The sequence below is a fragment of the Phyllobates terribilis genome, unplaced genomic scaffold (genome assembly GCF_046119375.1).
Source record: "Phyllobates terribilis strain yellow unplaced genomic scaffold, ASM4611937v1 Scaffold_3__8_contigs__length_932513732, whole genome shotgun sequence".
Lineage (NCBI taxonomy): Eukaryota > Metazoa > Chordata > Amphibia > Anura > Dendrobatidae > Phyllobates > Phyllobates terribilis.
This window is the reverse complement of record NW_027362763.1, coordinates 321,526,253-321,550,405: the sequence shown is the minus strand read 5'-3', so window position 1 is coordinate 321,550,405 and position 24,153 is coordinate 321,526,253. Positions and strand designations below refer to the sequence as shown.

Below are 24,153 nucleotides of genomic sequence, written 5' to 3'. Positions count from 1 at the left end.
AAGCAAAAACCAGGAGTGGAACAATCAGAGGAAAAGTATAATAGAAAATCCTGCACCACTGATCAAATATTGAATGTGCGAATATGGCTTTAATAACATATTAATATTGAATAGAAATGTGGCATACATACAGTGCAGACCAAAAGTTTGGACACACCTTCTCATTTAAAGATTTTTCTGTATTTTCATGACAATGAAAATTGTACATTCACACTGAAGGCATCAAAACTATGAATTAACACATGTGGAATTATATATATTATATAAGTCTCTTCTGCTTGTTGCCTGTCCTTAGCAGTGGTTTCCTAGCAGCTATTTTACCATGAAGGCCTGCTGCACAAAGTCTCCTCTTAACAGTTGTTGAAGAGATGTGTCTGCTGCTAGAACTCTGTGTGGCATTGACCTGGTCTCTAATCTGAGCTGCTGTTAACCTGCGATTTCTGAGGCTGGTGACTCGGATAAACTTATCCTCAGAAGCAGAGGTGACTCTTGGTCTTCCTTTCCTGGGGCGGTCCTCATGTGAGCCAGTTTCTTTGTAGTGCTTGATGGTTTTTGCAACTGCACTTAGGGACACTTTCAAAGTTTGCCCAATTTTTCGCACTGACTGACCTTCATTTCTTAAAGTAATGATGGCCACTCGTTTTTCTTTACTTAGCTGCTTTTTTTTACATAATACAAATTCTAACAGTCTATTCAGTAGGACTATCAGCTGTGTATGCACCAGACTTCTGCACAACACAATTGATGGTCCCAACCCCATTTATAAGGCAAGAAATCCCACTTATTAAACCTGACAGGGCACACCTGTGAAGTGAAAACCATTTCCGGTGACTACCTCTTGAAGCTCATCAAGAGAATGCCAAGAGTGGGCAAAGCAGTCATCAAAGCAAAAGGTGGCTACTTTGAAGAACCTAGAATATAAGACATATTTTCAGTTGTTTCACACTTTTTTGTTAAGTATATAATTCCACATGTGTTAATTCATAGTTTTGATGCCTTCAGTGTGAATGTACAATTTTCATAGTCATGAAAATACAGAAAAATCTTTAAATGAGAAGGTGTGTCCAAACTTTTGGTCTGTACTGTATATTGTTAATTTGTGAATGCATTCTTTTTACATATTGTATTAATTCTCAATTTTTATAGTTCAGAGTTAGAGTACATTAACAATAGCTGACAGTGACCATAAATGACTGCAAATCGTCTACATGAAAGCTAATCAATGGTCATTGATCATTTAATAGCCAACTTAGTCAGGCCAACTGCACTTCTATGTGTACAGAACAATTGTTAATATGATCTTTCTATACATATAGACAGTCATTGTTCTCTGCAGCCTAAGTCTTGTTTACACAGGATAAGGTGCTTCCGAGAACAATGATTTTTAAATCATTTTATCCAACAAACAAGCATTTCTCATTCGTTGGTGGATTGGCAGCCTGATAAGACAGTGGATCATCAGAAATCAGCCAACCTAGCAATGATAATTTCTGATAACCTGCCAGTGTAACTACATCCTTATGTTTCTTAATTATTCTGTTGTTTGTTCTCTAACAATCAAAAATCTGGTTGACCAACCAACACATCCCAGAAGCTCCTGTAATGCAGCAAAATAGTTTTATTTCCATGAAAATACTCACTATTGACTAAACTTCCCAGTGAAATGCTTCTGGATTCGAATGAATTAGAAAAAGAGTCCAGCTTCTGGTAGAGAAATTCCATAAAAAATTATTTTATTCCAAAATGATTAAAAATCCGTATAGAAACAGTGGGGAGCAGGGAAACACATGGCAATGCATTTTGAGCACAAACAGTGCTCTTTCTCAAAGCCTATTGGGAAAATTCCCATTTTTTAAATGTGGAGCAACACGGTGAAGAATATAAAGCTATAGGGGATAACCACTATCAATAATCAGAATAGAGCAGCAGATTAGTATATAATATAACATTCAATAGATATACATTAAAATCAATTCTTAATAATCTCAAAAAACAATTATGTGGACCAAAACCAGAAGTTCTCCACAACCTTAGGGTCTTCTGATCTGACCGTCAGCAGCTTATAACCGTGCAAACATGCATAACACATACAGTGAAGTGCCAAATCACAGATGTATAAAGTTCAATAAACAACCTCAATTGTGTCAAAACACAAGTGTGTGGAGTTTTAGAAGTGCAAACCAGAGGTAGGAATGGTCGCCAAGCAGGGTCAAAGCCAAGAGGTCTTATCATTGACAAAATCATAAAGCTTGCAGGTAGTCAAAAATCAAGCCGAGGTCAAGAAACAGGATAAGTCAGGAAGAAACACAAGCTGCACAGCACACAGGTAAAGTCTGACATTGACTGACAACTGTGGTAACTGCACTCAGGGGTTTATATAGTAACAACCCACCCAGTGCTGACAGCTGCTAAAACCCCAAACTAACCAGATTAGCCTCGTAGTTTCTAGACTGGCCAGAGTCACAAGTCTCTGGAATAATATAGGATTGATGCTGTCAAGTATCACCCACAACAACGGTGGGGCACCGACGCAGAAACCGGCTCAGATGGTACAGTAAGTCATTATTGGTGCAGAATTATATCATTTTTATGGCCTCCGTTTAATGATGTTTAAGAATGAGCAAATAATTTACATTATAGTTTAGGAAAAAGAAACAAATAAATATACCTTAAAAATGAAGAGTTTCCAAAGCGGTACAACTTCAACTTCGATGGTGTTTTGCCCACACACTAATCTCCTAAAATAATTTGGCAAAAAATAAAATAAGAATGATTATAGATATAATTGTAACTAAAAGTATATTTAGATGCCACTTGAATTTTCAAGGTTCTAATGCATCCAAACACCAGACCCCTCACTTATTGTACCATGTGGCATTTATAATACGACTGTGCCTATCATCTTCTATTACTATGCCATCCCTTCAGAAGCATGCTTCTAATCTTAGCTCTGATTGTTAGCGGGTTACAACATTCATTCTGGCAATGATGCATTTCAAATTGCACTTTGTGTTTGTTGTATAGTTTTCTCTATTACATAATTACCCCAATATAAAGTTTATTTTCCTTTTTAAACTTTCCATCATGTAATCCTATTTTATTCAACGCATTTTGGATGCTTTATAAAGATTACCTTATGGCTTGCTCCTCTTCTAATAAGCCAGATGTATAGTTAGAGTGTATGCTAAAGCAAGAATGGTCATCCTCCAAAGTGCTGAAATAAGTGAAACCACACATATAACGATTGATAAAGTTGTCCAGGTAAGCAACGACATAACTGAAATTTTCTAATCCATAATTTTACCACATTGTACCATTCATATTTTCCATCTTCACTGCTTACTTTGGATGGCATATTGGTTTTATTTTTCTCCAATGAAACAATGGAGTTAATATTTATAATTTTTCTTTGACTTCATCGGTAACATGTCAGCTGGTCAAATGTTCAATTACAATGTGCATATATACTGGTGATTACATTTTTTGGTACTGTCCCCCTAGTTGTAAAGATACTATTAAGGCTACCTCACAATAAATGTAAAGACCTTAGAACTCACCCGATGTTTTGGAACATCTTTTGACTGAAATTCCATACATATCGAATTTTCTGGACTCTGATGAATTTAACCTGTAAAATTGAATGTGTTATACTTTGAATTTTTGGATTTGACACCATCCATTACTGAGGACAGTTTTGAGCCCAAACTTAATTGAGAAGTAGGCAAAAATATTAAAAGTAAAAGTAACTTGTCGGACAATTAGTCCTACCCAACAGATTCCCGGTGGGCTGTCCTGTCTAATGACACAGTGTGCCACCCATTTCTATTGAATTTCATATCTTCTTTTTACATTACTTTCTATTCCTAGTTGTAGCACACACCGGCTCTTCTTCCTGACATTGGCCACAAACCAGTGTCTAGACTTTGTGTGAAGTGAACACTGCATGTCCCAATGATTCACTTTGTCCTAAAGTCCTATTCCTGATCCTGTTGGATTTGCTTCTATTTCTGTCCTTTGACTACAAGAGCCTTTCCATCATAAGGACACCAGACTGAGTGACAGATTCTCTTTAATCCATCCTGTCAACCCCCAAATAAGTCATATTATCCTAGTGTATTCTTAATCATTCTTTATAATCTCAGCCCCTTTCATTTCAAGCTCAGCCCATGCAAAAATAATATCTGCTGGTCCTCATGAGATAACAATTTTGGAGCATCTTTATTTAGAACTCCATGTTGTGGTATTTCTCTGTTATTCCTTCAGGAAAAGTATGAATCAGTTCTACATTATTTGGAGATTTTCATAGCTTAAGTAGTAATATTAGCTATGGAGATTCACTGTGAAACAATAGATTGAGCTGTATGCAATTCTGTGGACTTCAGATGTCACTTAAGTTAAGACCCACACACATTAGTCTAACATCAGCTAAACCTGCCAACCGATGAACATGGGGACCTCGTACCCCACCACAGCAGATGATGCTGGGGAAGATAAGTATTGAATTCACACATCCAATCCTTTTGTTCTCACATTAAAGCTGCTGCCAAATTAATCTGGCAGCAGTATATTCCGCTCTGCCAATAGTTAGGGTCACACCATCGTATTTTCCCTCAACCTAGAGAATCGGGCCGATTATGCTAATCACACTCTGATCACACTCTGATAAGAAAACGTAAAGAATAAATTCCTCCATTCTGTCAGTCTGTGAAAATCAGACTGCATTCGGATGTCATCTGAGTGCAGTCCAATTTTTTTTTTTCCATGGACCCATTGACTTGCATGGCCAAGTGTGATCCGAATATTGGATGCAAATCGAGCATGCTGTGATATTTTCCTAGGACAGACTCTGGAGAACAAATGAATTATTGCAGATCATTGCACTGATGAGTGTGGAGCAGTAATATGCTATTAATATATGAGACAGGAATATTCATTTAATCGATGAAATATTATGGAAGCAATCAATATACAGTACAGACCAAAAGTTTGGACACACCTTCTCATTTAAAGATTTTTCTGTATTTTCATGACTATCAAAATTGTACATTCACACTGAAGACATCAAAACTATGAATTAACACATGTGGAATTACATACTTAACAAAAAAGTGTGAAACAACTGAAAATATGTCTTATATTCTAGGTTCTTCAAAGTAGCCACCTTTTGCTTTGATGACTGCTTTGCACACTCTTGGCATTCTCTTGATGAGCTTCAAGAGGTAGTCACCGGAAATGGTCTTCCAACAATCTTGAAGGAGTTCCCAGAGATGCTTAGCAATTGTTGGCCCTTTTGCCTTCACTCTGCGGTCCAGCTCACCCCAAACCATCTCGATTGGGTTCAGGTCTGGTGACTGTGGAGGCCAGGTCATCTGGCGTAGCACCCTACCACTCTCCTTCTTGGTCAAATAGCCCTTACACAGCCTGGAGGTGTGTTTGGGGTCATTGTCCTGTTGAAAAATAAATGATGGTCCAACTAAACGCAAACCGGATGGAATAGCATACCGCTGCAAGATGCTGTGGTAGCCATTCTGGTTCAGTATGCCTTCAATTTTGAATAAATCCCCAACAGTGTCACCAGCAAAGCACCCCCACACCATCACACCTCCTCCATGCTTCACGGTGGGAACCAGGCATGTAGAGTCCATCCTTTAACCTTTTCTGCGTCGCACAAAGACACGGTGGTTGGAACCAAAGATCTCAAATTTGGACTCATCAGACCAAAGCACAGATTTCCACTGGTCTAATGTCCATTCCTTGTGTTCTTTAGCCCAAACAAGTCTCTTCTGCTTGTTGCCTGTCCTTAGCAGTGGTTTCCTAGCAGCTATTTTACCATGAAGGCCTGCTGCACAAAGTCTCCTCTTAACAGTTGTTGAAGAGAGGTGTCTGCTGCTAGAACTCTGTGTGGCATTGACCTGGTCTCTAATCTGAGCTGCTGTTAGCCTGCGATTTCTGAGGCTGGTGACTCGGAAAAACTTATCCTCAGAAGCAGAGGTGACTTTTGGTCTTCCTTTCCTGGGGCGGTCCTCATGTGAGCCAGTTTCTTTGAAGCGCTTGATGGTTTTTGCAACTGCACTTGGGGACACTTTCAAAGTTTGCCCAATTTTTCAGACTGACTGACCTTCATTTCTTAAAGTAATGATGGCCACTCGTTTTTCTTTACTTGGCTGCTTTTTTCTTGCCATAATACAAATTCTAACAATCTATTCAGTAGGATTATCAGCTGTGTATCCACCAGACTTCTGCACAACACAACTGATGGTCCCAACCCCATTTATAAGGCAAGAAATCCCACTTATTAAACCTGACAGGGCACACCTGTGAAGTGAAAACCATTTCCGGTGACTACCTCTTGAAGCTCATCAAGAGAATGCCAAGAGTGGGCAAAGCAGTCATCAAAGCAAAAGGTGGCTACTTTGAAGAACCTAGAATATAAGACATATTTTCAGTTGTTTCACACTTTTTTGTTAGGTATATAATTCCACATGTGTTAATTCATAGTTTTGATGCCTTCAGTGTGAATGTACAATTTCCAAAGTCATGAAAATACTGAAAAATCTTTAAATGAGAAGGTGTGTCCAAACTTTTGGTCTGTACTGTAAATTCTTTAGAAAACAAATCAATTCTTCTTTACCCTCACTTACTTTGAGATCAGGCCTTCTTATAGCTTTGTTTAAAACTGAATTTTGATCAGAGATGACAGAACATTGCAACCCACTCTCCAATGATTGTGCAAATGCATCCAGGCTTAACCAACGAACCTTCTTCCTGGTGTATTTCTTTCTTTCATCCTATATGTAGTGGTATAAAATTGATAATTAAACCATTATATACACATACTACAAAAGATCTGCTTTCATGAAAAAGATACTATTACTTACAGTTGATCTTAGTAAAACCACATTGGCTTTTTCCAAAGACGAAGGGACACAGTTTGCCCAGATGCTCCATTCAGGCTTCCAATAAAAGAGGAGCAGAAGAATCCCACCAGATATACAATAACCAATCACACACAGAATAATCCACGGAATACTCAGTCTGTAGCCAAAAAGTTCCTAAAAACAAGACTCAAAACTGTAAGAAATAAATATGGTAATAATAGAAGCAATTACCATATAACTGTAAGGTCTTGTGCACACATGACCTGGTACGGCCATTATGGTTTCTTACCTGATGGCTTACCTTCTCCCGCTTTACCCGAGGACCCGAACCCCAAAATAAAAACGCTACAACCTGTTGTTCGTTGGATAAATTTTGGCCACAGCGGCCAATTTATTAACACACAAACAATAACAATCAAAATCTCAATAAAGTAAATATATAAATATGAAGGGAGGGTTCTTGGAGCTAATAGATCTGGCTTTGAAATAGACTAGAAGAAATCAACCGCCATGTTACCATCAGCCGTGCACCACCAGCTCAAGGGCACCAAACTTCCACAGTCCGTGAAAGACTAACCAACTAAAAGCTCCCGGGCTAGAACCCCGTCCAGAGCCCAAAACCGACAGCCAGATCACCCCCCACTTAATTTAAAACGACCTGGAATTATTTCCAATTCCTTCCACCGAAAATTCAGTACCAACTCGAAGAACCCCACCCCCCGCCAACCACGAACAGCCTTGAAATCTTAGGCTCGTGAGTGCCCCAAAACCACCAATGCACTTTCAATAACCTCCTGTATCACCAGGGCCCAAAGATCAATACCAATTGCATTAAGATGAACACCGTCTTCTAACCAGAAATTACCAACCCCAGATTCCATCTCAAAGTGACTAACATTTATCCCACCATTCCTAGACAAAAAGCTCGATATGGCCCTATTTAATTTCACTCTCGCCCTATTAATCCTTTTCACCGATCTGGCCGTCCGCCATTTTTACCTAGGCACAATATCTGACCACACCGTCAGCACCCCCGGAAAAGATGTCCACAATCGCAAAAAATTAAAACGAATATCCTGAATTAACTCTCTAACGGGCCTAGCCCCCAAATCGTTCCCCCACATATATATGACCAAAATATCAGGTGTTCTATCTAGTCAAGCCGCTTTGTGAAACTCCGACATAACACGGCTCCATACTATCCCTCTAAAGCCTAGCCTCGGAAAGCCCAATTGCCTACTGTCACGCCTTACATCAGCACGCAAACAAATGTCCGAAAATCCAGGCTAACGAGAGAACGCCACTAGTGTTGAGCCACCCCCGTAGTGTTCGAGTTCGGTTCGGTTCGTCGAACACCCGTGTGTTCGCCGAACTGTTCGTCGAACTGTTCGTCGAACACCTTCGAACTCCGTTAAAACCAATGGCAGGCAAACAAAAACACATAGAAACACATAGAAAACACCTTCAAAGGTGTCCAAAAGCTGACAAACTGCTCAGAAGACATAACTAACACATGGAAAAGTGACAAGTACATAAAGTCATGCGAAAATAAAAGAGGTGGAGGAGTAAAAGGAGGGGGAGACACAGATATAGGCATGTCATGCCCTTCTAAAATCCAAAAAGTGAGAAGCCGACACGGCCAGTCCGCTCCTGCCCGTGCCACCTCCGTGTCGCCGGGTTTGTGCCAGAGCCGCGGTGAACCCGGATGGCCAGCCCCCCTCTCCCAATACTGGTGCCTGTCCGCTGGTGGGTCGAGCGAGCCCCCCTGTGGTGGAGGCAGCTCTAAGCTTTTTAATTTAAATTGTCTCTCTAATTTGAATGAATACACTTTAAATCCATTTACAAGGATCTATTGGAGGGCAAGTCTCATGCCAGCAGCCGCGTAATTCCAGCTCCAGTAGCATCCACTAAAGCTGCTGCAGTTAAAAAGCTTTTATAAGGATCGAGCTCGGCTGTCCACCGCAAGGCATCCTACTGCCAGTCCCAGCCCCTATGCCTTGGGGTGCCTCCTGATGCTCTTCACTGAGTATCCCATGGTCCCGAAGCATTTCCTTTGAAAAAATTAAGTGTCTAAACTACAGGTGGTGTAGCTTGCTTAACAGCCGGGATAATCCGCTGACTAGCAGACACTGCTACTAGGCACAAAGTATTTCCTGGGCTAGATGCAGTTAAAAATTTGTAATTAGATACTCTCGTTGGATGCTGAGAAAGCATTCCATAGAGTCTCCTGGCACGCCATATATGATTCTCTTAAAAAGCTTGGGGTAGGGGTCTAGGGGACCCTTTTACAGCCAAAATCACGGCCCTGTATCACAATACGTCACCTAGGCTGAAGATAAATGGAACTATAGCACCCTGAGGGTTCGGTTGCTACAGAGGTATTGCACCTCACCCAGAGGTGTGATATCTCACTCTCAGGTAAGGATGGAGTGTGGATCAGGACCCCACACCTGCATGCATTACACCACACTGCCGTGGGGCAGGGCGACCAATATGCCTCTGAGATGGGCACGACAGTCCCTGTTCCTGGCTGGAGTGGGGGGAGGGAACACTGAGGAAGGGGAACCCTGTAGTGCAGGAGCAGGGAGGAAGCAGTTCCTGGGTGCATTGAGAAGGGAGTATAAAAGGTGGGCACCATCTTAGTTCAGTGCAGAGAAGTCTGAGCAGAAGTGGCAGGGAGCAGGGGCTCTGCATGAGCTCTGCTCCGGAGGCGGGCCTAGTAACAGAGGCCCAGGCCTGGAAGAGGGAGAAGGAAGGAAGAGGAGCGGAGAAGGCTCCAGGAACGAGGAATGAAGGGATCCCAGGGGTGCGGACGGGCGAGTCGCCACCGCACGCCTGAATCCACCTGCGTGGAGGGGTCAGACCAAAGGGGGAGACCGGTCCCCGAAACTAGTGGAGGCAGGAAACGACCCTCAGCTAGAAACCGGAGGCTGTGACATTTTATGTGGCGCAGCCCCTCGCTACACCCGCTAGGAAGGCACCACATAGGGTCAGGGAAACTGGCGCCTAGTTTACCAAGAGGAGGCCCGAGGCAGCCGGACAGAAGGGTTTGTAAGAAAGGCCAGACAAAGGACACACAAAGGGGGTCCTGTGAAGCGCTCCAAAGTTATCTGGGAGTTGTCTGAGCCCCTCACCTGGTGAGCACAGTACGACGTGGGCAGCCGTTACCTGCAGACGTGGTCTGGATAATAAGAACTGTGAGTAAAGGCCCTGGACTGCATCACTGACTCCGTGTCATTACTGCTGCTGCCCTGCACCATCACCCCCATCCTCCGCATACACTGCCCTGAGGCTATACTCCTCCCGTGGGGAGTTATGCTACGCTCTGCTGCACCCACAACACCAGCCTCAGCGGTCTGCACTGCAGCGGCGGTTCACTCTGACCGCAATCCACGGGTGGCGTAGTCGGACATTTAAACATCAAAACCACATAAATAGTTCCGCCACTGGTTTGACCACCCTGAGCCACGGAACCGGGTCGCCGCCACGAAGACTACAACCACCAGCATCCACCAAAAAGGGTCCGGCTCCGGGTGTCCCAAGGCCCAGGGGGTGCATCAGAACATTTTCATCACCTTTCACAATCACCAATGGGACAAGGCAGGGATGTCCTCTGTCCCCTCTCTTATACATCCTAGTGACGGAGCACCTGCTCTCATCCATTCGCCATAACCCCAATATTAGGTGGATTGAGGTGGGAGGCACCGAGTACAAGTGCTCTCTATTTGCTGATGATGTCCTAGTATATATCACTCAATCACATATATACATCCATGCTGTTATGGCTGAAATAGATCACTTTGTTACATGGTCAAATTTTAAAATCAATGCAGCGAAGTCTGAGGCCCTCGATGTCTCCCTCCCCAAATCCATATAGGATGCCATCCAGTCCAACTTTCCCTTTGCCTGGCCCTCACAGGGTATCAAATACTTAGGAATTCCTATTCATAGAGACCTCTCCCATCTATGTTATCTTAATTTTGGGCCCTTTATTGAACAACTCCATACAGACCACGGTTGGCAAGTTAGAACTGTAAGATTCACTACGTGAACCACTGGTGTTTTGTGGAAAAGCACATGTACACTGCGTTCCAAATTATTATGCAAAAAGTGTTTAGGAGTGATAAGGGAAGAATTTGTTTGTTTGTCAGTTAAACTCATTGATGGTGATGTGTGTCAGGGCTCTTTATATCACTGTAAGCAATTGCAGACACCTGTGCTAATTAGTTTGGCAGGTGTGTCCAATGAAAGGCAAGACTACTTAAGAAGGCTGTCTCACATTATTAAGCAGCCTACATTTTCTTCCAAAATGGGAAAGAAAAAGGATGTGTCGGCTACTGAGAAGCAACAAATTGTGGAGTGTTTAGGTCAAGGCATGACTACAATCAACATTGTGCGATGATCAGGATGAAGTGTCTTGGCAATCAAGAAGTATGTAGCTGATTCACAGTACACACGTGTGCGTGCTGATAAGGGCAAATTGAGGACTCTTTCCTACAGGCAATTACGTCAGGTTGAAAGAGCAGCGGCAAAAAAGCCTTGTCATAGCAGCAGACAAGTTTTTGAAGCTGCTTGTGCCTCCAACGTCCCCCGAACAACAAGATGCAGGGTCCTTCAGAGGTTTGCAGCTGTGCATACGCCATCCTGTTGACCTCCTCTATCCACTTCACACAAGCAGAAACGGCTCCAGTGGCCCAAACATTACATGAAGACTGATTTCAAAACTGTTTTGTTCACGGATAAGTGCCGTGCAGCGCTCGATGGTCCAGAAGGATGGAGTGGAGGATGGCTGGTTGATGGACACCCCACGCAAACACGGCTACAGCACCAACAAGGAGGAGGTGGAGTAATGTTTTGGGCTGGAATCATGTGGAGAGAGATTGTCGGCCCCTTTAGGATCCCTGAAGGCGCTAAAGATGAACTCCATAATGTATGTGGATTTTCTCAAACAGCACTTCCTGCCATGGTTCAAGAAGAAGAACCGTGTATTTCACAGCAAGATAATTTTTCTGCATGATAATGCACCATCTCATGCTGCACATAAAACATCTGCATCTCTGGCTAATATGGGCATAAAAGGGCACAAACTTATGGTGTGACCCCCATGCTCCCCTGACCTCTACCCCATTCAGAATCTTTGGAGCATCATTAAAAGGAGTGTCTATGATGGCGGGAGGCAGTTCACATCTAAGCAACAGCTCTGGGAGGGTATTCTGTCCTCATGCAAAACAATTGAAGCAGAAACCATCCAAAACCTGACAAATTCAATGGACGAGAGAGTTCAGAAGCTCCTTTCGAACAAGGGGTCCTATGTGAAAATGTAACATCACCTAGAATAAAGTTTGAGTTGAAAACTGTTTGATTTCAGTTTCTAACAACCTGCTAATGCTTATAATTTCAAAAATGACCATTTTTTTGGTCTTTATTAAAATGAAAAGGTTGATCGAAAAGTTTGGGGGATCTAAGAGTGTGGCAACCCAGTAGTCATGATTACTTCGAATTCTGACAATATGAGGGTCATGCTGCAGGTAGTGCAGCAAGAAGGCACTTATGTGTCTTGCGCATCTCGGAGCCCCAAAATTATTTTCCGGGCTAGATGCAGCTAAAAATTATTATTAATTTTAAATCTGGTGATGCTTTAGTATAGATGGCCTAATAGGATCAGTGCTGCACACTGCTACAAAGCCCAAATTATTTTCCAGCCAAGATACAGATAAACATGATTAGTAATTTGAAAGCTTAAAACGGTTGGTAGGGTGATTGTAACCAATCATCAAGCTTTTACTCTCCCCAGGATGACACAGGGGTAGAAAAGTCGTTTCTGATCCATGATTTGTTCATCTTTATGAACGTGAGTCTGTCTACATTATCAGTGGAGAGCCGCGTGCGCTTATCTGTCAGCACACCACCAGCAGCGCTGAACACACGTTCAGACAGAACGCTGGCTGCGGGGCATGACAAGATCTCCAAGGCGTAAGTGGCTAGCTCCGGCCATTGATCCAGATTGGAAGCCCAAAAAGAGCAAGGGTCCAGTGACACAGTCGTGGCTTCAATGTTTACTTGGAGATACTCCTGTACCATCGTCTCTAGGCGTTGACTATGTGTCAGACTTCTTGTCTCCTGTGGCCTTGCAAAGGATGGGCTAAAAAAGTGGTGAAATGATTCCGCAAAATTGATGTTACCAGCAGATACTGTGGTTCTGTTACGGTTTGAGTGCTGAGCACTTGACGGTCCCACGGTTGGCAAGTTGGAACTGTGAGATTCACTACGTGCACCACTGGTATTTTGTGGAAAAGCACATGTAAGATTCTGCAACAGTCTCTGCTGATACTCCTGCATGCGTGCATCCCTTTCTATGGCAGGAATAATTTCTGCAAATTTACTTTTGTACCGGGGATCTAACAGTGTGGCAACCCAGTAGTCAGGATTATTTCTAATTCTCACAATTCGAGGGTCATGTTGCAGGTAGTGCAGCAAGAAGGCACTCATGTGTGTTGCGCATCCAGGAGCACCAAGTCCCTGTTGTGTTGGTGGCGAGGTAACAATCATGCTTCCTTCCTCTGTCCTCTCCCCCCAACCTCGCACAACAGAAATGTGATCAAGGTCTCCCTCATCTGATGAGTCTTCCATCAGTTCGTCCTCCACTTCTTCCTGGGCTCCTGCACCTTCCTCACTAGTTTGGCTGCTACCATGCGCCCTGGTAAAACCATCTCCCCCACCCTCACATGCCTGCCGCCTTGGTGCTGCCGACCATCTGGACCTTGCAGATGTTAGCCCTTCCGCAGACAACTCCTCCTCCTCTACTTCCTCCACCTCCTCTTGTGCCACCACCTGACTCCGAATTCTGTTTAACATGTGCTCCAGCATGTAAATCACCGGAATAGTCATGCTGATAATGGCATCGTCAGCACTAAACATCTTCGTCGCCATTTCAAAACTGTGCAGAAGGGTGCATAGGTCCCTGATCTGAGACCACTCCTCCAGCGTGATTTGCCCCACCTCTGAATCTCGTTGGCCCAGGCTATACGTCAGAACGTATTGCACCAGGGCTTGTCGGTGCTGCCACAGTCGCTGCAACATGTGCAGAGTTGAATTCCACCGGGTAGGCACATCGCATTTTAGCCGGTGAAGTGGCAGGCCCAACGACTTCTGTAGAGATGTAAGTCGCTGAGCTGCGGGATGCGAACGGCGGAAGTGAGCACACAGCGACCGTGCCCTCTGCAGAAGGCCATCTAGTCTGGGATAGTGGGCTAAAAATTGCTGGACAACGAGGTTCAACACGTGAGCCATACAAGGCACGTGTGTGACATTGCCCCGGCGAAGGGCCGCACCCAGGTTTGCAGCATTGTCGCACACGGCCTTCCCTGGTTTCAGGTCCAGTGGAGACAACCATTCATGAAATTGGTTCTCCAGAACTGACCACAACTCCTCAGCTGTGTGACTCACATTTCCCAGACATTTCAATGTAAAAACCGCCTGATGACGTTGAGCCCTACTGCCAGCATAGTAAGGAGGTGTGCAGGATCCCTTCTGCGCAGTTAGAAAGCTTGTGGCATGACCAGACAGGCTTTGGGAGCAGGTGGAAGACCGAGAGGAGGTTGAGGAGGCAGAAGCAGTGGAGGAACTTTGACATAAAGAGGATTGACGCACAACTCGTGGGGATGGCAAGACTTGGACAGCAGCCCCTTGTCCTGCTGTCACCATAGTTACCCAGTGCCCAGTCAGCGACATGTAACGCCCCTGTCCATGCCTACTCGTCCAAGTGTCTGTGGTGAAATGCACCCTGTCACACACAGAGTTTCTCAAAGAAGCGGTGATGTTGTGTGCGACATGCTGGTGGAACGCAGGCACACCTTTCTTTGAGAAGTAGTGCCGACTGTGCATCTGGTACTGGGGCACTGCGACGGACATAAGGTCTCGAAAATCCTCTGTGTCCACCAGGCGGAAAGGCAGCATTTCTGTAGCCAAGAGCTTGCAGATGGTGAAATTCAACCTCTTAGCTTTCTCATGGCTAGGAGGAAATGGTCTTTTACTTGTCCACATCTGAGGGACCGAGGGCTGGCTATTGTGCTTAGACGGGGTTGATAAGGGTGTCCCCGGCAAACTGCCGGTCTGTGAGGAAGATGCAGGCGGACATGTTAGGTTGCCTTGATCCAAAGGTGGTGCTATCGATGTCGGACAGCGCTCAACACCAGCTGGTGTTACCACCTCCAAAGAAAATGATGACCTGCCAATCACGCTGGCTGTTGCGGGTAAAGAGGTGGCAGGTCTGCGCCCCAAAACAGGTGTGACTGCTGTCCCCCCAGTCACAGAGGATGAAGAGGCCGCGGATGCACAAGATATGGCAGACGGTGGTTGGCCCGGCCGGCTAGGCCGCATTGTAGCACACTGAGCTTCCCACTGCAACTTATGCTTCATGTCCATGTGCCGGTTCATGCATGAAGTACTCAAACTATGTATTTTTTGGCCTCTACTTAGCTTTTGCTGACAAATGTTACAGATAACACGAGTTGGGTCATCTTTATCGATCTGAAAAAATGCCCAGGCTATGCAAGGCTTAGCACCCATGCGACCTGAAGAGCCACCACGACTTGTGGTGAGAGGCAGAGTTGTGTTTGAGGATGCAGTTGTTGACATGCTTCCAGTACTACGTCTCTGTCCAGGAAGGCGCAACCTGACCTCGTCGTCACTAGCATCTTCCTCCACCTCCTCTGCTGACCTCATCTCTTGGCTGACTGTGGGTTGACAGTAAGTGGGATCTCCAACCTCATCATCATCACCCTGTGCGTTATCACACCAGTCGTCCTCAGAGCCAACCTGTTCCTGCCCTGACAAAAAACTAAAGTTGCCGCTCCAATCAGGAATTTGAGTCTTATCAACGTCTTCCTCATTGTCTGCACAAACAGGAGTTACAGTTTGGGAATGAGGGTCTACATTATGGTCAGAACCTTCTGCGTCTGGTCCTGGATCCGACTCATAAAGATTCTGGGCATCAGTGCAGATCATTTCCTCGTCTGGATTCACAGAAGCGCTGGAGTCGACCTCTGATTCCCAGGCTATAGTATGAGTAAACAGCTCTGCAGACTCAACCATCTGTTCTACCTCATACTCAGACGGGCAGCTGGAGATTTGGGAGCTGTGAGGAAGCAAGTGCGATTGGGGTGACACCTTTGAGGACTGGAGTATTTGTGATGTTGAAGTTGATGTGGAGGAGAGCCCACATAAAGGAGCACTTGATATCCGTTGAAGCACCTGCTGTTCTTGTGCCTCATCTGGAATTTGTAGCGATTGGCGTGGCCGTAAGAAAGGGATCTTATCACATTGTCCGCTAAAAGAAGTAGACATTTTAGTTTGGCTGGAAGATGGTCTTTCTTCTGCAGATATTACTGTTGCTTTAACACCTACCCCACCGACACAACCTTTTTTCCCCTTCCCAACACGCCTATTCCCCTTTCCACCAGCAGCAGGCCTTTTTCCACTCATTTTGGTGGCTAAGTAATTCACAACTCTGGAGTTGTTTGCACAAGAAAACAATGGATGGGAACCGAGCAGAGCTGAGTGGCCAAACTGTGGTATTAGGCCAAAACTATTGGCTGGGTTAGATGCAGAAAAAAATTATATTCAATTTGCAACCTGATGGAGGTCTGTATAGATGGATTAATAGAACAAGTCCCACACACAGCTAGAAGCCCAATATTTTTTCAGAGGTAGATGCAGAAAAAAATATATTCAGTTTGCAACCTGATGGAGGTCTGTATAGATGGATTAATAGAACAAGTCCCACACACAGCTAGAAGCCCAATATTTTTTCAGAGGTAGATGCAGAAAAAAATATATTCAGTTTGCAACCTGATGGAGGTCTGTATAGATGGATTAATAGAACAAGTCCCTAAACAGCTAGAAGCCCAATATTTTTTCAGAGGTAGATGCAGAAAAAAATATATTCAGTTTGCAACCTGATGGAGGTCAGTATAGATGGACTAATACAACAAGTCCCACACACAGCTAGAAGCCCAATATTTTTTCAGAGGTAGATGCAGAAAAAAATATATTCAGTTTGCAACCTGATGGAGGTCTGTATAGATGGATTAATAGAACAAGTCCCACACACAGCTAGAAGCCCAATATTTTTTCAGAGGTAGATGCAGAAAAAAATATATTCAGTTTGCAACCTGATGGAGGTCTGTATAGATGGATTAATAGAACAAGTCCCACACACAGCTAGAAGCCCAATATTTTTTCAGAGGTAGATGCAGAAAAAAATATATTCAGTTTGCAACCTGATGGAGGTCTGTATAGATGGATTAATAGAACAAGTCCCACACACAGCTAGAAGCCCAATATTTTTTCAGAGGTAGATGCAGAAAAAAATATATTCAGTTTGCAACTTGATGGAGGTCTGTATAGATGGATTAATAGAACAAGTCCCACACACAGCTAGAAGCCCAATATTTTTTCAGAGGTAGATGCAGAAAAAAATATATTCAGTTTGCAACCTGATGGAGGTCTGTATAGATGGATAAATAGAACAAGTCCCACACACAGCTAGAAGCCCAATATTTTTTCAGAGGTAGATGCAGAAAAAAATATATTCAGTTTGCAACCTGATGGAGGTCTGTATAGATGGATTAATAGAACAAGTCCCACACACAGCTAGAAGCCCAATATTTTTTCAGAGGTAGATGCAGAAAAAAATATATTCAGTTTGCAACCTGATGGAGGTCTGTATAGATGGATTAATAGAACAAGTCCCACACACAGCTAGAAGCCCAATATTTTTTCAGAGGTAGATGCAGAAAAAAATATATTCAGTTTGCAACCTGATGGAGGTCTGTATAGATGGACTAATACAACAAGTCCCACACACAGCTAGAAGCCCAATATTTTTTCAGAGGTAGATGCAGAAAAAAATATATTCAGTTTGCAACCTGATGGAGGTCTGTATAGATGGATTAATAGAACAAGTCCCACACACAGCTAGAAGCCCAATATTTTTTCAGAGGTAGATGCAGAAAAAAATATATTCAGTTTGCAACCTGATGGAGGTCTGTATAGATGGATTAATAGAACAAGTCCCACACACAGCTAGAAGCCCAATATTTTTTCAGAGGTAGATGCAGAAAAAAATATATTCAGTTTGCAACCTGATGGAGGTCTGTATAGATGGATTAATAGAACAAGTCCCACACACAGCTAGAAGCCCAATATTTTTTCAGAGGTAGATGCAGAAAAAAAAAATATATTCAGTTTGCAACCTGATGGAGGTCTGTATAGATGGATTAATAGAACAAGTCCCACACACAGCTAGAAGCCCAATATTTTTTCAGAGGTAGATGCAGAAAAAAATATATTCAGGTTGCAACCTGATGGAGGTCATTATAGATGGACTAATACAACAAGTCCCACACACAGCTAGAAGCCCAAAATTTTTTCAGAGGTAGATGCAGAAAAAAATATATTCAGGTTGCAACCTGATGGAGGTCTGTATAGATGGATTAATAGAACAAGTCCCACACACAGCTAGAAGCCCAATATTTTTTCAGAGGTAGATGCAGAAAAAAATATATTCAGTTTGCAACCTGATGGAGGTCTGTATAGATGGATTAATAGAACAAGTCCCACACACAGCTAGAAGCCCAATATTTTTTCAGAGGTAGATGCAGAAAAAAATATATTCAGTTTGCAACCTGATGGAGGTCAGTATAGATGGACTAATACAACAAGTCCCACACACAGCTAGAAGCCCAATATTTTTTCAGAGGTAGATGCAGAAAAAAATATATTCAGTTTGCAACCTGATGGAGGTCTGTATAGATGGATTAATAGAACAAGTCCCACACACAGCTAGAAGCCCAATATTTTTTCAGAGGTAGATGCAGAAAAAAATATATTCAGTTTGCAACCTGATGGAGGTCTGTATAGATGGATTAATAGAACAAGTCCCACACACAGCTAGAAGCCCAATAATTTTTCAGAAGTAGATGCAGAAAAAAATATATTCAGTTTGCAACCTGATGGAGGTCTGTATAGATGGATTAATAGAACAAGTCCCACACACAGCTAGAAGCCCAATATTTTTTCAGAGGAAGATGCAGAAAAAAATATATTCAGTTTGCAACCTGATGGAGGTCTGTATAGATGGATTAATAGAACAAGTCCCACACACAGCTAGAAGCCCAATATTTTTTCAGAGGTAGATGCAGAAAAAAATATATTCAGTTTGCAACCTGATGGAGGTCATTATAGATGGACTAATACAACAAGTCCCACACACAGCTAGAAGCCCAATATTTTTTCAGAGGTAGATGCAGAAAAAAATATATTCAGTTTGCAACCTGATGGAGGTCTGTATAGATGGATTAATAGAACAAGTCCCACACACAGCTAGAAGCCCAATATTTTTTCAGAGGTAGATGCAGAAAAAAATATTTTCAGTTTGCAACCTGATGGCGGTCTGTATAGATGGATTAATAGAACAAGTCCCACACACAGCTAGAAGCCCAATATTTTTTCAGAGGTAGATGCAGAAAAAAATATATTCAGTTTGCAACCTGATGGAGGTCTGTATAGATGGATTAATAGAACAAGTCCCACACACAGCTAGAAGCCCAATATTTTTTCAGAGGTAGATGCAGAAAAAAATATATTCAGTTTGCAACCTGATGGAGGTCTGTATAGATGGATTAATAGAACAAGTCCCACACACAGCTAGAAGCCCAATATTTTTTCAGAGGTAGATGCAGAAAAAAATATATTCAGTTTGCAACCTGATGGAGGTCTGTATAGATGGATTAATAGAACAAGTCCCACACACAGCTAGAAGCCCAATATTTTTTCAGAGGTAGATGCAGAAAAAAATATATTCAGTTTGCAACCTGATGGAGGTCTGTATAGATGGATTAATAGAACAAGTCCCACAAACAGCTAGAAGCCCAATATTTTTTCAGAGGTAGATGCAGAAAAAAATATATTCAGTTTGCAACCTGATGGAGGTCAGTATAGATGGACTAATACAACAAGTCCCACACACAGCTAGAAGCCCAATATTTTTTCAGAGGTAGATGCAGAAAAAAATATATTCAGTTTGCAACCTGATGGAGGTCTGTATAGATGGATTAATAGAACAAGTCCCACACACAGCTAGAAGCCCAATATTTTTTCAGAGGTAGATGCAGAAAAAATATATTCAGTTTGCAACCTGATGGAGGTCTGTATAGATGGATTAATAGAACAAGTCCCACACACAGCTAGAAGCCCAATATTTTTCAGAGGTAGATGCAGAAAAAAATATATTCAGTTTGCAACCTGATGGAGGTCTGTATAGATGGATTAATAGAACAAGTCCCACACACAGCTAGAAGCCCAATATTTTTTCAGAGGTAGATGCAGAAAAAAATATATTCAGTTTGCAACCTGATGGAGGTCTGTATAGATGGATTAATAGAACAAGTCCCACACACAGCTAGAAGCCCAATATTTTTTCAGAGGTAGATGCAGAAAAAAATATATTCAGTTTGCAACCTGATGGAGGTCTGTATAGATGGATTAATAGAACAAGTCCCTAAACAGCTAGAAGCCCAATATTTTTTCAGAGGTAGATGCAGAAAAAAATATATTCAGTTTGCAACCTGATGGAGGTCAGTATAGATGGACTAATACAACAAGTCCCACACACAGCTAGAAGCCCAATATTTTTTCAGAGGTAGATGCAGAAAAAAATATATTCAGTTTGCAACCTGATGGAGGTCTGTATAGATGGATTAATAGAACAAGTCCCACACACAGCTAGAAGCCCAATATTTTTTCAGAGGTAGATGCAGAAAAAAATATATTCAGTTTGCAACCTGATGGAGGTCTGTATAGATGGATTAATAGAACAAGTCCCACACACAGCTAGAAGCCCAATATTTTTTCAGAGGTAGATGCAGAAAAAAATATATTCAGTTTGCAACCTGATGGAGGTCTGTATAGATGGATTAATAGAACAAGTCCCACACACAGCTAGAAGCCCAATATTTTTTCAGAGGTAGATGCAGAAAAAAATATATTCAGTTTGCAACTTGATGGAGGTCTGTATAGATGGATTAATAGAACAAGTCCCACACACAGCTAGAAGCCCAATATTTTTTCAGAGGTAGATGCAGAAAAAAATATATTCAGTTTGCAACCTGATGGAGGTCTGTATAGATGGATAAATAGAACAAGTCCCACACACAGCTAGAAGCCCAATATTTTTTCAGAGGTAGATGCAGAAAAAAATATATTCAGTTTGCAACCTGATGGAGGTCTGTATAGATGGATTAATAGAACAAGTCCCACACACAGCTAGAAGCCCAATATTTTTTCAGAGGTAGATGCAGAAAAAAATATATTCAGTTTGCAACCTGATGGAGGTCTGTATAGATGGATTAATAGAACAAGTCCCACACACAGCTAGAAGCCCAATATTTTTTCAGAGGTAGATGCAGAAAAAAATATATTCAGTTTGCAACCTGATGGAGGTCTGTATAGATGGACTAATACAACAAGTCCCACACACAGCTAGAAGCCCAATATTTTTTCAGAGGTAGATGCAGAAAAAAATATATTCAGTTTGCAACCTGATGGAGGTCTGTATAGATGGATTAATAGAACAAGTCCCACACACAGCTAGAAGCCCAATATTTTTTCAGAGGTAGATGCAGAAAAAAATATATTCAGTTTGCAACCTGATGGAGGTCTGTATAGATGGATTAATAGAACAAGTCCCACACACAGCTAGAAGCCCAATATTTTTTCAGAGGTAGATGCAGAAAAAAATATATTCAGTTTGCAACCTGATGGAGGTCTGTATAGATGGATTAATAGAACAAGTCCCACACACAGCTAGAAGCCCAATATTTTTTCAGAGGTAGATGCAGAAAAAAAATATATTCAGTTTGCAACCTGATGGAGGTCTGTATAGATGGATTAATAGAACAAGTCCCACACACAGCTAGAAGCCCAATATTTTTTCAGAGGTAGATGCAGAAAAAAATATATTCAGGTTGCAACCTGATGGAGGTCTGTATAGATGGACTAATAGAACAAGTCCCACACACAGCTAGAAGCCCAATATTTTTTCAGAGGTAGATGCAGAAAAAAATATATTCAGGTTGCAACCTGATGGAGGTCTGTATAGATGGATTAATAGAACAAGTCCCACACACAGCTAGAAGCCCAATATTTTTTCAGAGGTAGATGCAGAAAAAAATATATTCAGTTTGCAACCTGATGGAGGTCTGTATAGATGGATTAATAGAACAAGTCCCACACACAGCTAGAAGCCCAATATTTTTTCAGAGGTAGATGCAGAAAAAAATATATTCAGTTTGCAACCTGATGGAGGTCTGTATAGATGGACTAATACAACAAGTCCCACACACAGCTAGAAGCCCAATATTTTTTCAGAGGTAGATGCAGAAAAAAATATATTCAGTTTGCAACCTGATGGAGGTCTGTATAGATGGATTAATAGAACAAGTCCCACACACAGCTAGAAGCCCAATATTTTTTCAGAGGTAGATGCAGAAAAAAATATATTCAGTTTGCAACCTGATGGAGGTCTGTATAGATGGATTAATAGAACAAGTCCCACACACAGCTAGAAGCCCAATATTTTTTCAGAAGTAGATGCAGAAAAAAATATATTCAGTTTGCAACCTGATGGAGGTCTGTATAGATGGATTAATAGAACAAGTCCCACACACAGCTAGAAGCCCAATATTTTTTCAGAGGAAGATGCAGAAAAAAATATATTCAGTTTGCAACCTGATGGAGGTCTGTATAGATGGATTAATAGAACAAGTCCCACACACAGCTAGAAGCCCAATATTTTTTCAGAGGTAGATGCAGAAAAAAATATATTCAGTTTGCAACCTGATGGAGGTCAGTATAGATGGACTAATACAACAAGTCCCACACACAGCTAGAAGCCCAATATTTTTTCAGAGGTAGATGCAGAAAAAAATATATTCAGTTTGCAACCTGATGGAGGTCTGTATAGATGGATTAATAGAACAAGTCCCACACACAGCTAGAAGCCCAATATTTTTTCAGAGGTAGATGCAGAAAAAAATATATTCAGTTTGCAACCTGATGGAGGTCTGTATAGATGGATTAATAGAACAAGTCCCACACACAGCTAGAAGCCCAATATTTTTTCAGAGGTAGATGCAGAAAAAAATATATTCAGTTTGCAACCTGATGGAGGTCTGTATAGATGGATTAATAGAACAAGTCCCACACACAGCTAGAAGCCCAATATTTTTTCAGAGGTAGATGCAGAAAAAAATATATTCAGTTTGCAACCTGATGGAGGTCTGTATAGATGGATTAATAGAACAAGTCCCACACACAGCTAGAAGCCCAATATTTTTTCAGAGGTAGATGCAGAAAAAAAATATATTCAGTTTGCAACCTGATGGAGGTCTGTATAGATGGATTAATAGAACAAGTCCCACACACAGCTAGAAGCCCAATATTTTTTCAGAGGTAGATGCAGAAAAAAATATATTCAGTTTGCAACCTGATGGAGGTCTGTATAGATGGATTAATAGAACAAGTCCCACACACAGCTAGAAGCCCAATATTTTTTCAGAGGTAGATGCAGAAAAAAATATATTCAGTTTGCAACCTGATGGAGGTCTGTATAGATGGATTAATAGAACAAGTCCCACACACAGCTAGAAGCCCAATATTTTTTCAGAGGTAGATGCAGAAAAAAATATATTCAGTTTGCAACCTGATGGAGGTCTGTATAGATGGATTAATAGAACAAGTCCCACACACAGCTAGAAGCCCAATATTTTTTCAGAGGTAGATGCAGAAAAAAATATATTCAGTTTGCAACCTGATGGAGGTCTGTATAGATGGATTAATAGAACAAGTCCCCACACACAGCTAGAAGCCCAATATTTTTTCAGAGGTAGATGCAGAAAAAAATATATTCAGTTTGCAACCTGATGGAGGTCTGTATAGATGGATTAATAGAACAAGTCCCACACACAGCTAGAAGCCCAATATTTTTTCAGAGGTAGATGCAGAAAAAAATATATTCAGTTTGCAACCTGATGGAGGTCTGTATAGATGGATTAATAGAACAAGTCCCACACACAGCTAGAAGCCCAATATTTTTTCAGAGGTAGATGCAGAAAAAAATATATTCAGTTTGCAACCTGATGGAAGTCTGTATAGATGGATTAATAGAACAAGTCCCACACACAGCTAGAAGCCCAATATTTTTTCAGAGGTAGAT

The 24,153-nt window shown here is 42.0% G+C and overlaps 1 protein-coding gene across 1 annotated transcript in view; it reads right to left on the bottom strand.

Annotated features, from left to right (window-relative positions):
• LOC141259319 (probable cation-transporting ATPase 13A4) overlaps positions 1–24,153 on the bottom strand; it is a 279,585-nt gene that overhangs the window by 190,398 nt on the left and 65,034 nt on the right. The window contains exons 2-6 of the mRNA XM_073675074.1: positions 6,879–7,052; positions 6,642–6,788; positions 3,558–3,628; positions 3,134–3,214; positions 2,669–2,738 (exon numbers count right to left, since the gene is read on the bottom strand). Of these exons, the coding sequence (XP_073531175.1) occupies positions 2,669–2,738; positions 3,134–3,214; positions 3,558–3,628; positions 6,642–6,788; positions 6,879–7,052 (543 nt within the window). The remainder of the gene's footprint in view (positions 1–2,668; positions 2,739–3,133; positions 3,215–3,557; positions 3,629–6,641; positions 6,789–6,878; positions 7,053–24,153) is intronic.